Source organism: Gopherus flavomarginatus, chromosome 19, assembly GCF_025201925.1.
Source record: "Gopherus flavomarginatus isolate rGopFla2 chromosome 19, rGopFla2.mat.asm, whole genome shotgun sequence".
Taxonomy (NCBI): Eukaryota; Metazoa; Chordata; order Testudines; family Testudinidae; genus Gopherus; species Gopherus flavomarginatus.
The window spans coordinates 3,792,372-3,808,212 of NC_066635.1; the positions used below are offsets into that span (position 1 = coordinate 3,792,372).

A 15,841-nucleotide genomic window follows, 5' to 3' on the forward strand; every position below is an offset into this window, starting at 1 on the left:
GGTGACTCTCCAGTCCTCACATGAGGAGCTCAGGGATGGGGACAGGAGCTGCAGGATCCTATCCAGCGGTGCCTCACTCACTTGCACCAGAGCCCTGGGAGATGCAAGGACAGTGTACAGAGCCGTGGCGGGGAGTCTGGGCAGTGTCTGGGCTGGCAGAGCTAAGCAACAGCTGCCTGGAGATGCTCTGAGCACCCTGGGGGGTGAGTGGGCCCAGACCAGCTCCTCTGCCCAAAGGCCCCCGAGTCACTGTAGAGGAGGCAGTAAGGTTTGGAATATTTTTCTGTGACTCAGTTTCCCCTCTCACCCTGGATTGCTACCCACTGGTGTGAAGGGGTTCCCTTCCCCTCTGGACTGGGGAGCAGCAAGAATTGGGTAAACAGACTGTTGACTGCAACCTGTCTGGGCTGGTAGGAATGAACTCTCAGGAAAAGTCCCTGTCAGAAAGACACTGCCTGGGCGATGCAGTGGAAGACCACCGTAAGGCCTGGCAGCAAAGGGAGCAGTGATCACAGGGGGATGGTGCTGGAAGATGGGGGGCTGCCATGCGGCAGACTGGGGTAGGAGAGCTCTACTAGCCAGGCAGGGACAGACAGAGTCCAGGAGTCTTGGCACCAGAGAGGAAGGTGCTAGCCAGCACAGATCCCAGAGGAGCTCTGCTTTGCCACGCAGTCCTGTATCCCCGGCCACTAGTCACTGGCTTGCTGTGAAGAGGCTGCCCTGCCACGCTGCCTCACTTCACAGGGGCCTGAGCTCAGAAAGTGGCAGCCCAGGGTCTTGAACTGGGGACTCTGCAGAGACAGCGGAAGGGCTGGAGGCTGACAGTCACCCACCCCAGGCTGTACCCCCTGCCCCACATTGCCCCTCACTCCTCACCTCGCCAGCAGGGAGACACCCTCGGGGAAGCTGCGGGGATCCTCCAGGAGGCACCAGCCTCGCTCCTTGTCCAGGGTCCTGGCCACGTCCTGCAGGCCCTTGGTGAGCACTGCTCTGAGTGCCGCCACTGTCAGGCTGGGGAGACAGCAGGGCTGCTCTGGTGAACGGGGCTGCGGGACCCAGCTAATGCCTGGCCCTCCTCAGCCCTGTGCCCCCCATGTATCACTAACCCCCAAGGACAGAGGGGGAAACTGAGGCCCAGAGAGGGGCTGGGACTTGGCCAAGGATGCCCAGAGAATGAGGCAGGGACTGAAATCAGAACCCAGCTGCCTGAATCCCAGGGCCCAGCCCCACTGCCCAGGCTAAGGGGCACAACTGAAGCAGGGGAGGGGGAGCAGAGCAGAGATGGGGGAGGGCAGAGGCCAGAGGGATCCTGTCAGCGGCAGACAGTAGGGCTGGTGGCACCAGATCCTTCCTGGGCACTGACTGCAGGATGGGACAGATGGGGGCCTGGGGGGTGTCCTTGCCTCTGAGTGTTTCCTCTGAGGGGTAGCTGGTGGGGAATGGGAAGGGGTGTCCTTGTTCTCAGGCACTAGCTATGACGGGTGGTGGGGGCCGGGCAGGGGGTTGGGGTGGCCTTGTCCTTGAGCATTGCTGGTGAGGGGTGGGGGGGCTGAGGTCAGATTGGGATGCCTTGCCCCAGGCACTACCTGTGGAGGGTGGGAGTAGGGTGCCCTTTTCCCAGACTCTACCTGAGGGGCTGGGGTGCCCTTGCCCCAGATGTTACCTGCGGGAGATGGGGGTGGGGTGCCCTTGCCCCAGACTGTACCTGAGGGAGATGGAGATGGGGTGCCCTTGCCCCAGATGTTACCTGCAGGGGTGGGAGTGGGGTGCCCTTGACCCAGATGTTACCTGCAGGGTTGGGAATAGGGCGCCCTTTCCCCAGATGTTACCAGCGGGGGTGGGAGTAGGGTGCCCTTGCCCCAGACTATACCTGAGGGAGATGGAGATGGGGTGCCCTTGCCCCAGACGTTACCTGCGGGGGGTGGGAGTGGGGTGCCCTTGACCCAGATGTTACCTGCAGGGTTGGGAATAGGGCGCCCTTTCCCCAGATGTTACCAGCGGGGGTGGGAGTAGAGTGCCCTTGCCCCAGACTGTACCTGAGGGAGATGGGGGTAGGGTGTCCTTGCCCCAGACGTTACCTGCGGGGGGTGGAGGGTGGGGGTGCAGCTCTCTTTGGGCTGGCCAGGGGTCTCCGAGCCCTGGCGGGCAATGGTGTGTAGCTGTCCGGGATGCAGCTGAGCTGGTACAGGAGGGCACAGCAGAGCTCCGGGAGCAGCGAGTCCAGCGCATCCCCGACCGCTGCCCCCATCACCACCTCACCGATGGCACAGACCACCTGTGGGATGGGCCCACACGGTGTTAACAGGAGCTACCCCAACTCAACTCCGCTCCCCTGGCTGACATGGCCAATGGGCCCTTCTCTGCCCCAGAAGGGTCTGTGGAGAGTGGAGGGGGCAGAGCCTGCCCCAGAGGGGTCTGTGCCTTATGCCAGTTGAGGGCCCTCTTCCTTCCATGAAATCTGCCCTGGAAGGACCTAGCAGCCAGGGCCGGCTCTAGCAATTTCGCCGCCCCAAGCACGGCGGCACGCCATGGGGGGCGCTCTGCTGCTCACCGGTCCCGCGGCTCCGTTGGACCTCCCGCAAGCATTTGTGCGGACAGTCCGATGGTCCCGCGGCTCCGGTGGACCTGCTGCAGGCGTTTCTGCGGACGGTCCGATGGTCCGGCGGCTCCGGTGGACCTGCTGCAGGTGTTTCTGCGGACGGTCCGATGGTCCGGCGGCTCCAGTGGACCTCCCGCAAGCGTTTCTGCGGACAGTCCGATGGTCCCGCGGCTCCGGTGGACCTGCTGCAGGCGTTTCTGCGGACGGTCCGATGGTCCGGCGGCTCCAGTGGACCTCCCGCAAGCGTTTCTGCGGACAGTCCGATGGTCCGGCGGCTCCGGTGGACCTGCTGCAGGCGTTTCTGCGGACAGTCCGATGGTCCGGCGGCTCCGGTGGACCTGCTGCAGGCGTTTCTGCGGACAGTCCGATGGTCCGGCGGCTCCGGTGGACCTGCTGCAGGCGTTTCTGCGGACAGTCCGATGGTCCGGCGGCTCCGGTGGAGCTGCTGCAGCCGTGTCTGCGGGAGGTCCACCGGAGCCGCCTGCCGCCCTTCCAGCAACCAGCAGAGCGCCCCCTGCGGTGCGCCGCCCCAAGCACGCGCTTGGCGTGCTGTGGCCTGGAGCCGGCCCTGCTAGCAGCTCCCAGCCCAGCCAGCAATGGGATCCAGCGGCCCATGAACCGTGTCACAGAATCACAGAATATGAGGGTTGGAACCTGGAATATCAGGGGGTCCAACCCCCTGCTCAAAGCAGGACCAACCCCAACTAAATCATCCCAGCCAGGGCTTTGTCAAGCCTGACCTTAAAAACCTCTAAGGATGGAGATTCCACCACCTCCCTAGGGAACCCATTCCAGTGCTTCACCACCCTCCTAGTGAAACAGTGTTTCCTAATACCCAACCTAGACCTCCCCCACTGCAACTTTAGACCATTGCTCCGAGCCTAGTTCCATCTTCTCTGGAAACCCCCTTCAGGTAGTTGTTCCACAGCCCAGTGCTGGTGGAGGGTAGGGTGCTGGCTGCCCCCTCCCCGTAGTTGCCACACCCACAGCCCCCCTGCACTCACCGAGAGGGAATTGGCAACTGCTACCTCCTGGGTCTCAGCCCTTTGCTCTGCTGCTGGCCCCCTGGGGATCTGGTCTAGCAAATCCTTTAGGATGTCCTGGGAGAAATCCTCAACAGCCAGAGCTGCCCAGAGTTCCTTGCTGTCCCTAGAGCATAGCAGACCCAGAGACACCCATCAGTGGGACCCTCTGCTCCTGGCCCAGCCACCACCTCACTGCGGCTGGGGCCCTTCTCATGGGCAGCGCCCACCCTAAGGCCCTGGGGTGAAAGGTGTGGGCACCTCAAAGAGCAGGTTAAAGAAACCAGCCTGGCCTTACTGCCCCTCTAATGCTCCCTCGGGAGCCAGGGCCTGGCCCTGGGGGACTCTCAGCTGAGAAAGGACTTCTGAGTCCCAGGCCAGAGCGGCTCAGACCTCTCCTTCTGCAGGCTGGGCTTCCAGACAAAGGACAGGACTCCCCAGGCAGCCCCGCACCCCCAATGGCTCGGGGAGCTTGGGGGTCTGAACTTGGACCGGTGACTTTGAAGTGCAAGGGGCCATGCGTGTGGAGCAGGAACTGAGGCTAACTCAGCAGTACCCCCAAAAGTGTTGGGCCAAATGCAAGCACACACCTGGCTTGTGTTTAGGACCAGCCTGCACCTGTTCCCCCAGCCCTTGCCCCAGAGATCAGTGGGGTGCGTGTGTGGTAAACCTCGATAGGAAAGAGCCGGGGAATCCTGTCCAAGCTGTGGAATCACATCAGCCCTTGGACCAGGGATGTGGGGCAAAGGGCACCTCCTGGGTTGCTCCCAGGAACATGTGGCTCACTCCACCGCTAGGAGACCCGTGCTGGGCCAAGCGCGGCACTCACTTATCCAACGGCAGGGGGCGGTGTAGGAGGTAGGTGACCACAGCCTCCCGGTGGTGCTGAGCCAGCAGGGAGACTGCCTGGGCCAGGAGCCCTCTCAGCTCACGGTCGTCCGTGCAGCGCAGGTAGGTGCTGGTGATGCACAGGATGGCCTGGACCTGGCCGTGACAGAGAAGTTACCCTGACCCACTCCTCGGGATTGCCAGCAGCGGAGAAACCTCCCCACCACATACCTCCCTCCTCTCACCTGGCCCCCCAGCCGGCCCCTCCCCGTCACATATCATCCTGCACTCACCCAGCCCCCCACCCTGTGCCGGGGGAAGGGGCTGCTGCCTCCCTGCAGCTCTCAATCAGAGCCCCTGGCAGACAGTCTCAGGGAGTCTCGCTGCCCACAAACCCAGCCCCAAACACCCACGGCCAGCCCAGCTTTACTGTGTCCTTCAAGTCACTGGCGCGGTCTGTCAGGAGCGTGTGAAACCACAGGACACTGGCCTGGTCACAGGCCCGGCTCACGGCTCCCAGGCTCTCCAGCAGGGTCTGGGTGAAGGGCAGGATCTCCGCCTTGGGCAGGGCCCTGCTGACCATCTGCAGAGAGAAGGGCACAGCCCCGGCCTGGGGTCAGCCCGACGCCTCGCTGCTGTCACGGAGTCACCGGGCGATGCTCTGGAACTGCTCCCCACCAAGCCAGGCAGGACTTTGGGGAGCCTCCTCTCCCTTGGAGCAGACTTGTTCAGGGCAAGAAGCTCACACGTCTTCACCTCCTGGGTCTCTCCTTGGAGCATTCAGCATCCTCTGCCCCTCCGTGCGCTTCCCACAGCGAGTCCACCCCAGCGGGGTCCTGGGGAAGCCACCGGGTCCTGCACCCCCACTTTGCAGTCAGACGTGACTCTTAGCCAGCCAGTAACACAGAGGTTTATTCGATGACAGGAACAGGGTCTAAAACAGAGCTTGTAGATACAGCGAACCGGACCCCTCGGCTGGGTCCATTCTGGGGGTCAGTGAGCCAGACCCTCAGGTCTGCACTTCACTCAACCCCAGCCAGCTCCAGACTAACCACCACTCCCAGCCCCTCCTCTCTGCTCAGCCCCTTTCCCGGGCCAGGAGGTCACCTGATCCCTTTGTCTCCAACACCTTCAGCTGGCACCTTTGCAGAGGAGGGGCCCAGGCCATCAGTTGCTAGGAGACAGAGTGTCAGGCATTTAGGTGCACTGGCCCTTTGCTCTGCCAGATATTTAAGAACTGCCATGGGGACACTGAGGCACCAACACAGTATTCAGAGCAAACATTAAGAACTTTCCCAGTTCGTCACATCTCTCCCCCCTTCGAGACCGAACTGAGCGAGGTCACTCCAGCCAGTGACCTGGGGAAGTTCGAACCCACCAACGTTCCCATGGATGCCCCAGCATCTCTCCCATTCCTTGATGTGAGTTACACCAGGACAGTCCAGTCTCACGCCCTCTCTTAGGTCGGGTGTGCTTGATGGCACTTGCAGGCCGCATGTAGGAAGGTTTATGCGGCTTGAACCCTTTTGCTACCCCAATACCTCTGGGGTTCAAACTGGGACGGGGTCTTCTCCCAGCACTTAAGAGCCCCCCTCTTGGCCTTGGCCAGCTCTGGGCTTGGGCAGCTGCTTCCCACTTTGTGGCCCAGACACAACACCTTTGCCGTCCCCCCTTACACTTTCCAGCTTTTAAGGTCAGTCCCACCTCCTTGAGGCAGCCCAGCCCCCTCTTCACCTGGGACACCTGTTCCTCCCAGGTCTGGCTAAAGGTGCACGTTATCAGTGTCTGCCAGGGCCAAGTTCTCCATTGCCCTCTGCTTGTCTAGAATCTCCCCAGGCCTAGGCATGGGGTCGGCACCAGACACTGTGATGGCTTTAAGCTTTTGATAGCCCCCATAAAACCAGATTATCCTGTCTCCCTTGGGGATCAGCCCCACGGGTGAGGCCCATGGGCTGTAAAACGGCTGGATCCCATCTAAAGCCAGCAGGTCCTTGACCTCTCTCTCCAGGTTCTGGGCTGCTTTCCCAGTGACTCTGAATGGGGAACACCTGATGGGGAGATTGGCTCCCACCTCAGGGAAGAGATCCCCCTGGGGGTCTTCCCCCTTTTCCATCCAATCCTTCCTCTTCAGGTCCAGGGGTCCCCTCACTCTCCTCTCATCCAGCAGCTCGAACGGGAAGAACCCTGTGGATTCCTGGGGTACCACCAGCTGCCTCCCGATTCCCCCCAGTTCTACTTCCCCTTGGGGAGCCCATTCCAGGTACAGGAATCCCTTCTCCTGCAGGACTCTGTCCCTGCAGCCTTCCCCAAGGGGGTTTGCAGTGCTGTGGCCAGCAAGTTCCCTCAGCTTCTCCAAGGAGGGATCCCTCTGCAGCTCAGTCTGGGATTCAGCGGCTGGGGCAGGGAGTGGGACCTGCTCCCTCTCGCTGGCTGGACCTGGGGTCACAGCCCCCCTGAGCCCTGTCCCTGGTAGCTCCCTCCCTGCTGTGTAATCACTTCCCAGCAGCATGTCTGGACCAGGCAAACCTGTTTGGCAGCTGACCTGCCCTGCCTGGGTGTCCCCCCACTCAGCTGGGATCTCAGCTCCTCCTGTGCTCAGCGCTGCCCTTGCAGTCCCAGTGGGGGCAGGCAGCGAGCTCTTTGCTCTGGTCACAGCATCAGAGCCAGCGTGAGCCCCCTCTCCGGTGTGCAGGGGGGCGGGGAGCATCTCTCCCTCCCACTCAGCCCCAGGGGGCTGGTTACAGGTAGGCAGGTATCCTGAGCCCTGCAGCCCCTCCCCTCTGCCAGCTAGGTCATTTGCATTTTCACTGACCATTTCCATCCTAGCCAATTGGTTCCCTGGATTTGAATTCAAACCCTCAGCCGTTACAGGAGCGGGGCCTGGATCCTGTCCCATGGGGAGACAGTCACCCCCCAACAGGGCCTCCCAGCCGATATCCTGGAGAACCCCAACGACCAGCCAGCCCGACCCCTTCTGGGTCTGCACAGGGATCTGGGCCATAGGCAGGCCGAGGGGCCTCACCCCAGGGAACTTCACCCAGGTCCCACAGTCCCTCAGCATCTGGGGCTGCACCACCACAGTTCTCTCTGTCCCAGGGTCTCGCCCCTGCAGGCGTGTTTCCCCACTGACCCCTGGGCAGCCCCCTATGTCTCTCTGATCCACCATCACCAGTCCACGCTGCTGCTGCTTCTCCTGCAGCTTTTCCTCGGGCTCTTGCTCTCTCTCACGGTCCTCTTGCTCTCTCGGGCTCTGCTCCCATCCCATCCGTCTCCAATCTCCTGATAGGGAACCCAATCGTGAAGACCCTCGTCTGATTGGGGACCAGACTCCCGGGGATGCCTGGCTGATGCTCCAGCTGCTCTCAGATCCTCTTGTAGCCCCATCTGGGCCAGGAATCTGCTCCTCAGAGCGGTCCTTTTCCTCCAACTGCACGATTAACTGTGCCTTGGTGAATTTCCCCATGCGTAACCCTCTCTTTGTGCACAGGATCACAATGTCCTTCTCAAGGAGATGGTGATAGGCCATCACTTCACCGTTCCCAAGTGGCTCTGGACTCACAGGCCTGTGTGCTCTTGGCTCCCCCATGGTTTCCAGGAAGAACCCCTGGTGTGCCAGCCCTTCTCGTGATCACCACCTCTTTGCCAGGGTCGAGCTGCAGACTCCTCCGCCCCTGGGACTGCTCCTGCAATCCCCCGGGGAACCCTGCTACTGCAAAAATCCTTCTCTCTCCCAGGGTCGAGCGGCAAGCTCCTCCGCCCCTGAGACTGCTCGCTGCAATCCTCAGGGGGACCCTGTTACTCCAACAGTCCTTCTCGCTGGTCACACACTCCCAGAGGTTAACTGCCCCCTGAAACCGTCCCTATCTGAGCCTTCCGCACGCCTGGTCCTCATTATCCCTCCTTTGTTTTACTGCTCCCCAGTCACTTACTGCAAGCAGCGCCATTCACGGGGTGCAGTACGTCCCGCCGCTGCCACCAGTTGTCACGGAGTCACCGGGCGATGCTCTGGAACTGCTCCCCACCAAGCCAGGCAGGACTTTGGGGAGCCTCCTCTCCCTTGGAGCAGACTTGTTCAGGGCAAGAAGCTCACACGTCTTCACCTCCTGGGTCTCTCCTTGGAGCATTCAGCATCCTCTGCCCCTCCGTGCGCTTCCCACAGCGAGTCCACCCCAGCGGGGTCCTGGGGAAGCCACCGGGTCCTGCACCCCCACTTTGCAGTCAGACGTGACTCTTAGCCAGCCAGTAACACAGAGGTTTATTCGATGACAGGAACAGGGTCTAAAACAGAGCTTGTAGATACAGCGAACCGGACCCCTCGGCTGGGTCCATTCTGGGGGTCAGTGAGCCAGACCCTCAGGTCTGCACTTCACTCAACCCCAGCCAGCTCCAGACTAACCACCACTCCCAGCCCCTCCTCTCTGCTCAGCCCCTTTCCCGGGCCAGGAGGTCACCTGATCCCTTTGTCTCCAACACCTTCAGCTGGCACCTTTGCAGAGGAGGGGCCCAGGCCATCAGTTGCTAGGAGACAGAGTGTCAGGCATTTAGGTGCACTGGCCCTTTGCTCTGCCAGATATTTAAGAACTGCCATGGGGACACTGAGGCACCAACACAGTATTCAGAGCAAACATTAAGAACTTTCCCAGTTCGTCACAGCTGCTCACTCCTCAGCCAGGCAGGGCCCCAGGGAGTCTGGCCATGAGCAGGGAGCGGGGTTGTCCCTGGCTGCGCTCCCCTGCAGGCTCTGGGCCCCTCTGGGGAGAATCCCTGCCCCACAGATCCAGGCAGAGCCAGTGGGTGCTGGGAGGGGCGTGGAAGTCTGCACAGTGCTGGGGCATCCCGCATCCAGGTAGTGTAGTTCCTGGATCTGCCCCTTGCTGTTGCCCATGGGAGATCCACACTGTCACCCAGCATGCCCCTGTGGCCCTATGAACCCCTCCTGATTACTGACAAGGAGCCTCCCAGTTGCCAGCTCATTGCCCCAGCCCCTGAGGCCTCCCCCAAGCAGCTCAGCCCAATAGCCCCCTCCCCAGGTGGCCCAGCCTGGTAGCGCTTAGAGTCCTTACTTTGGCCAGTTTGATAGACGCGTCCCACACCTCCTCAGGATCTGCACTCTGCAGCTCCTGACACACGTGCCTCAGTGCCCACTGCTTATCTCGGTCCCTCAGGGTCCAAGGCTGCTTGGCAACTGCAGGAATCAAAAAGGGGAAGATGCTTAGCCTGGCCTGTGGGTCTGAGCCCTGCCCCTTGGGTGCCATTATTAGTGCACTCAGCTGCTGAGACTGAGGGCCCAGCTTACTGGCCGTCTATTCACCCCAAGGCATCTGCAATGCCATACCCTGAATGGGCCCTCTAGTCACGCTGTGCCACCCTGGTCCAGGCCCTCTAGTCACGCTGTGCCACCCTGGTCCAGGCCCTCTAGTCACGCCGTGACACCCTGGTCCAGGCTCTCTAGTCACGCCATGCCACCCTCGGCCAGGCCCTCTAGTCACGCCGTGCCACCCTGGTCCAGGCCCTCTAGTCACGCCGTGCCACCCTGGCCCAGGCCCTCTATTCACGCAACGCCACCCTGGGCCGTACCCTCTATTCACACGATGCCACCTTGGGCCAGGCTCTCTAGTCACGCCGTGCCACCCCTGGGCCATGCCCTCTATTCCACCGTGCCACCCCTGGGCTGTGCTCTCTAGTCACGCCATGATACCCTGGGCCAGGCCCTCTATTCACGCCATTCCACCCTGGGCTAGGCCCTCTAGTCACACCATACCACCCTGGGCCATGCCCTCTATTCCACCGTGCCACCCCTGGGCCAGGCCCTCTATTCACGGCATGCCACCCCTGGGCCAGGCCCTCTAGTCACGCCATGCCACCCCTGGGTCATGCCCTCTATTTGTCCCCATGGCACCTCTGGGCCATGCCCTCTATTCACGCCATGTCACTCCTGGGCCATGCCCTCTAGTCACACCATGCCACCCTAGGACATGCCCTCTAGTCACACCATGCCACCCTGGGCCATGCTCTCTATTCACGCCATGCCACCCTGGAACATGCCCTCTATTCACGCCATGCCACCCCTGGGCCAGGCCCTCTATTTGTCCCCATGGCACCCCTGGGCCATGCCCCACAGGATCCCTGGGTCATGCCCGCTATTTGCCCCAGGATGCCTGCTACACTGTGTTCTGACCAGGCCCCAAGGCCTCCATACCTTGTATGTCTAGCAGGCACCCAATGGCATCCCCTGCGCCCTGGCGGATGCTGCCCAGTGAGTCACAGGTGTAGGGGCCCAGCATCCCAGCCAGAGAGCTGAACTGGCCAGGAGGGATCTGTGTCTGGTTGGGAAAAGAAAGAAAACAACAAATGGGCTTGGCCTGGATGCAACCAGCCTCTCGCCTCGCCTTGGCCCAGGATCTGGTCCACACCAGGCAGCGACCTCACTCTGCCGACAGCTGCCTGCTCCCAGGGACCAGCCTGACTACCATGAGAGCAGGCCCTTTCCCCACAGGGACCCATAGCCAGGGAGGTACTGAGGGGCTGCCCCCAGGCCACTCTCTGCTGTGCCGGGGCTGCTGAGGCCCAGGGATCCCGCTCTGCCCTTCCCCATATGGGAGCCGTGGGGACGCCCTGGGGCAGAAGCAGTGCCTGAGCCTGCTGCAGGCAGGCACTGGGCCAGGCAGGTGGGGTGGTACTCACGGTGATGGTGACCATCTGGAGATACGCCTTCAGCAGGTGGGTGCTGACCCGCATGGCACGTGCACGCTCCCACACTTGCTTTGACACCAGCCATCTCTTCAGGAGCTGCGGGCAGAGCAGGGCAATGAGCAAGCCCCCACCAACTGCACCTGGAGGAGGAAGGGCCCAGAGGGGGGAGGAGGGAATGGAAACTGGAGAGGCCTCCGCATGGCACCTCCTGGGCCATGCCCAGAGCAGTGCTCTGCTCCCAGCCCCCTGAAGGGGGAGGGGCTGGATGAACAGCCGTGGTGCAGGTCTTCAAAGGGACGGAAACCAGGGAAGTGGGGCCAGTCCAACCGCCCTCCCCTCTGGGGTGCAGCACTCCAGGGAGTGTTTCTGCTCAGACAAAGGGGGGAGAGCTCAGTGGTTTGAGCATTGGCCTGCTAAACTCAGGGTTGTAAGTTCAATCCTTGAGGGGGCCACTTAGGGATCTGGGGCAAAAATCTGTCTGGGGATTGGTCCTGCTTTGATTTAAGCGGGGGGGTGGACGAGATACCTCCTGAGGTCCTTTCCAACCCTGGGATTCTATGATTCTAAGGAAGTTCTTCCCCCCTCTAGCTTCTGTCTGAAATGAGCCCCATGTTGGGCAAAGGCTGAGGCTGACCCTCCCAGACCCCAGGACACATGCAGCCCAGCAATGTTGGGCCAAGATGTGATGAAGTGGGACTGTTCTTCTTGTTCCCTCTGAATACTGTGTGGGGGCCTCAGTTCTTGGCCGACCCTCTGTCACCTGGCAACTAATGGCCAGGCTCTTCCCCTCTGCAAGGGATGCTAAAGGTGTGGGAGAACAAAGAGATCAGGTGACCTCCTGGCCTGGGGAAAGGGGCTGAGCAGAGAGTAGGGGCTGGGGGGGGTTTCAGTTTGGGGCTGGCTGGGGACAAGGACTGAGGGCAGACGGGGGGGGGTCTGTCTCACTGCCCCCCAGAATGGACCCGGCCAAGGGGTCCAGTTCACTGTACCTACAAACTCTGTTTTAGACCCTGTTCCTGTCATCGAACAAACCTCTGTGTTACTGGCTGGCTGAGAGTCACATCTGACTGCAAAGTGGGGGGGCCGGACCCTGTGGCTGTCCCAGGACCACGCCTGGGCGGACTCGCTGTGGGAAGCGCACGGAGGGGAAGAGGATGCTGAATGCTCCAAGGAGAGACCCAGGAGGTGAAGCTGTGTGAGCTTCTTGCCCTGAACAAGTCTGCTCCAAGGGAGAGGAGGCTCCCCAAAGTCCTGCCTGGCTTGGTGGGGAGCAGTTCCAGAGCATCGCCTGGTGACTCCGTGACACAAGGCCTCAGGCCAGATCCACTCCTGGAGTGACTCCTGTTTGCAGGGGGCTCTGACAGCCCTCCTGATGGGAAATCACTCCTCTTTCTTCCGGGGGATGCCTGAACCCTGAAACACTGGACTGGACCCCTACACACACACTTTCCTGGAGTCTGGGACTTTGCTCTCCCCTAGTGCATCTCCAGACCCACAACACCCCGCTTCCACAGCCCGACTCCTCACGCCTGCTCCCCACATCACAGGGCCATACCCAGGCAGGCTCTTACTCCGGGGTGGGAAGGAGGCTGGGAGGTGAGTCTTGTCCCTGAGGTCTGTCGAGCTGTCGAGGAGTCTGGACACATGGACAGGAGACCTCTCTGCCCAGCCCCCACTCACCCGGAAGATTCTCTGGAGTTGTTCTGGCATTTCATCCTCCTCCAGTAACATCTGCATCAGCCCCTCCAGGGTGGCCATGGTGCTGGCATAAAGAGTCTGCAATCCAGAGGGACGAGTGAGGCCCTGAAGCGGCTGGCAAGAGGCAGAGGGGGCTGGTACCTAGGCCCAGCCCTGCGAGAATGATGCCTGTGGGGGTACCCGGGCAGGGGCAGGGAGGATGGGCTGTCACATACCTGGACAGGCCCCACGTCCTCAGTGAGCTCCTGGAGAGGCAGGGAGAAGACACTATCAAGACACTGCTCTATCAACTCCTGATTCTTCTCGCAGCTCAGTGGCTGCTTCGCTTTACTGGCAGGAGAGAGCATGGTGGGAGGTGTTAGAGGCTCGCCATTCCCCTGCCGGTGAGCATGGACAGACCCAGAGACCTCTCCAGGCCAATACCTTCCCCCTGCTTCCTTCCCTGCCTCCCTCCTCCTCCTCCTGCTCCTGGGGCTCTCCTGGTGCCTCCACCCCTGCCCTTTCTCCCCAGGGCTCTCCCCTTGCTCTCTGGTGTGTGCAGGGGTTGCTCTGCCAGCAGGCAGGTGCTCTGTGCCCAGCTGGGCTCTCCTGCGAAGATCAGGAGCAATCTGCAGTGATCTGAGTCCCAGGGAGCTCAAAGCATCACCAGGGCTGAGCTGACGGGACTGTTTCAGCTCTGGGGGCCATGCCACCCTGGGAACTGACCCCTGGCTCTAGGAAGGCTGGGCATCATGGGGGTCACACTCCTGTCTCATACACTGCCCTGACAGCCCACGTCAGGGCTTGCCCATGCTGGTCTCTGTGTGTAAGGATGGCCAAAGTGCCAGCTGGCACAGAGGGGGCCAGGGGCAGAGCAATACCCACCTCAGGTGCCTGATGGCCACCATTGCCTCCTGGCGAACTGGGGACAGCAGGGAGCTCCATGGCTCGGCCTTAATGATCTCCTGAAGTATACACAGAGAGAGACCAAGAACATGGGGGGAGCCATGGTATCCCTGGGGGCGACACTGGGACCTCCCACTCACCTCCAGGGGGACTGACATAATGCCCAGAAATGCAGGGGTGGGGAAGCTGATGGAACCTCCCCGTGCCAATGGGCTGGGTCCCCAACCCCAAGCCAGCCCCTGCGTCCAGCCAGCAGCCTCAGGGCAGGTTTGGAGAGCATTGGGATGACCTCCTAAGAGCAGCCCATTCCCCAGTTACTCCCAAGGACACAGTTATCCCAGCTCAGGGCAACAATGAGGCCATGAGGCCGCTCCCCCAGGACTGGGGATCCCCCTACTCACCAGCAGCTGGCTGAGCAGCTCCTGTTTGTGAGGAAGCTGGTGGGGTTGGGATTCCCCGCTCCTCTGGACAGCCAGGCTGACTGCAGAGATGCTCTCAATGAAGCGCAGAGTAAGGGCCGTGTCCTACATGCCCGCAGAGAGGAGAGTGGGAATGACAGTTGGATGCAGCATTCCCAGCCCTTTGGGGTGAGTACAGGCTCCCACTCTGGCCACTCCACCACCCCACCCCGGAGATGCCCCTGGCCACCGCCTCGCTCCCCTCATAGGAAGGGCCCAAAGTCACATGGCACCCTTATGGGGATGGTCCCAGAAGCTTAGGAATACCCCCACCCCACAGAAGAGAACCAGGTCCATGGAACAGCAGCATAAACTAGTCCCATGCACCAGCATCCCCAGGGCTGAGACTGAGTCTGGCTGCCTGCAGCCCACAGCCTGGCCCAGCCCCAGCCTTCCCGCAATTCTAGCAGATGCCCCAGCCCAAGCTGCATGGGCTCTGGGGGACATGGTAGGATCACACTCCCTGCTCGTTACCGTATGCCTGGCGTTCAGTCCTAGTGCCTGAAAATCAAAATGTGAGCAGCTGTGAAACATCAGCACTGAAGCCTCCTGGGATATGCCAGGGCCCCCAGAGCCACCTCCCCCTGCAGGAGGTAGCATGGAGCCGTGCTTATTGTTCCAGGGGGCCCTCGGACCCACCTCCCTCCAGTTCCTGTGCAGGTTTAAAGCTATATGGTCCAGGGAAAGGAGGAGGACTGGGCTGGGAGCCACAGGGCCCTAAAAGGTGAGCAGAGCCCCAGCTGACTGCTTCCATCCCCGCTATCCTCCCATCGATCCATCCATCCATCCATCCATCATAGAATCACAGAATATCAGGGTTGGAAGGGACCTCAGGAGGTATCTAGTCCAACCCCCTGCTCACAGCAGGACCAACCCCAACTAAATCATCCCAGCCAGGGCTTTGTCAAGCCGGGCCTTAAAAACCTCTAAGGATGGAGATTCCACCACCTCCCTGGGGAACCCATTCCAGTGCTTCACCACCCTCCTAGTGAAACAGTGTTTCCTAATATCCACCCTAGACGTTCCCCACTGCAACTTGAGACCATTGTTCCTTGTTCTGTCATCTGCTAGCACTGAGAACAGCCGAGCTCCATCCTCTTTGGAAACCCCCTTCAGGTAGCTGAAGACTGCTATCAAATCCCCCCTCACTCTTCTCTTCTGCAGACTAAATAAGCCCAGTCCCCTCAGCCTCTCCTTGTAAGTCATGTGCCCCAGCCCCCTAATCATTTTTGGTGCCCTCCACTGGACTCTCTCCAATTTGTCCACATCCTTTCTGTAGTGGGGGGACCAAAACTGAATGCAGTACTCCAGGTGTGGCCTCACCAATATTGAGTAGAGAGGGATAATCTTGATCTGTGGCAAGGTTCCTACTAATACAGCCCAATATGCCGTTGGCCTTCTTGGCAACAAGGGCACACTGCTGACTCCTATCCAGCTTCTTGTCCACTGTAATCCCCAGGTCACAGAATCATAGAATATCAGGGTTGGAAGGGACCTCAGGAGGTCATCTAGTCCAACCCCCTGCTCACAGCAAGACCAACCCCCAGACAGATTTTTGCCCCAGATCCCTAAATGGCCCCCTCAAGGATTGACCTCACAATCCTGGGTTTAGCAAGCTAATGCTCAAACCACTGAGCTATCCCTGCCTCTGAACTGCT

At 60.8% G+C, this 15,841-nt stretch overlaps 4 protein-coding genes across 5 annotated transcripts in view; 2 read left to right on the forward strand and 2 right to left on the reverse strand.

Moving 5' to 3' along the window:
- LOC127037332 (uncharacterized) overlaps positions 1 to 15,841 on the forward strand; it is a 472,273-nt gene that overhangs the window by 204,415 nt on the left and 252,017 nt on the right. The gene's annotated exons all lie outside the window — the stretch shown is intronic.
- The window catches only part of TRIM50 (tripartite motif containing 50), a 75,745-nt gene that overhangs the window by 31,303 nt on the left and 28,601 nt on the right, over positions 1 to 15,841 (forward strand). The window lies entirely within an intron of this gene.
- LOC127037348 (maestro heat-like repeat-containing protein family member 2A) lies at positions 10 to 10,750 on the reverse strand. The gene is made up of 7 exons (XM_050928963.1): positions 10,649 to 10,750; positions 9,513 to 9,634; positions 4,880 to 5,032; positions 4,451 to 4,605; positions 3,604 to 3,748; positions 877 to 1,011; positions 10 to 94 (listed from the first exon to the last, which is right to left on the reverse strand). Exons 1-7 carry the CDS (start codon positions 10,731 to 10,733, stop codon positions 74 to 76), a joined length of 816 nt encoding a protein of 271 aa, XP_050784920.1. The 5' UTR covers positions 10,734 to 10,750; the 3' UTR covers positions 10 to 73.
- Positions 10,916 to 14,318, reverse strand: LOC127037664 (maestro heat-like repeat-containing protein family member 2A). Its single transcript, XM_050929679.1, has 6 exons — positions 14,127 to 14,318; positions 13,705 to 13,784; positions 13,056 to 13,170; positions 12,823 to 12,918; positions 11,134 to 11,238; positions 10,916 to 10,933 (listed from the first exon to the last, which is right to left on the reverse strand). The coding sequence occupies exons 2-6, from the start codon at positions 13,725 to 13,727 to the stop codon at positions 10,916 to 10,918; spliced, it is 357 nt and encodes a 118-aa protein (XP_050785636.1). The 5' UTR covers positions 13,728 to 13,784; positions 14,127 to 14,318.

Bases quoted from the DNA above. Each gene is read 5' to 3' on its own strand.
- LOC127037348 (XM_050928963.1), bottom strand. From the start codon at position 10,733: ATGCTGGGCCCCTACACCTGTGACTCACTGGGCAGCATCCGCCAGGGC. The intron at 4,606-4,879 runs GTAAAGCTGGGC...TGTCACGGCCAG, and splicing joins CCAGTGACTTGAAGGACACA to GTCCAGGCCATCCTGTGCAT. The intron at 95-876 runs GTGAGGAGTGAG...TGCATCTCCCAG, and splicing joins GGTGTCTCCCTGCTGGCGAG to GGCTCTGGTGCAAGTGAGTG.
- LOC127037664 (XM_050929679.1), bottom strand. From the start codon at position 13,727: ATGGTGGCCATCAGGCACCTGAG. The intron at 13,171-13,704 runs GTGGGTATTGCT...CTCTCCTGCCAG, and splicing joins GTGGCCATCAGGCACCTGAG to TAAAGCGAAGCAGCCACTGA. The intron at 12,919-13,055 runs GTATGTGACAGC...TCTGGATTGCAG, and splicing joins AGGACGTGGGGCCTGTCCAG to ACTCTTTATGCCAGCACCAT.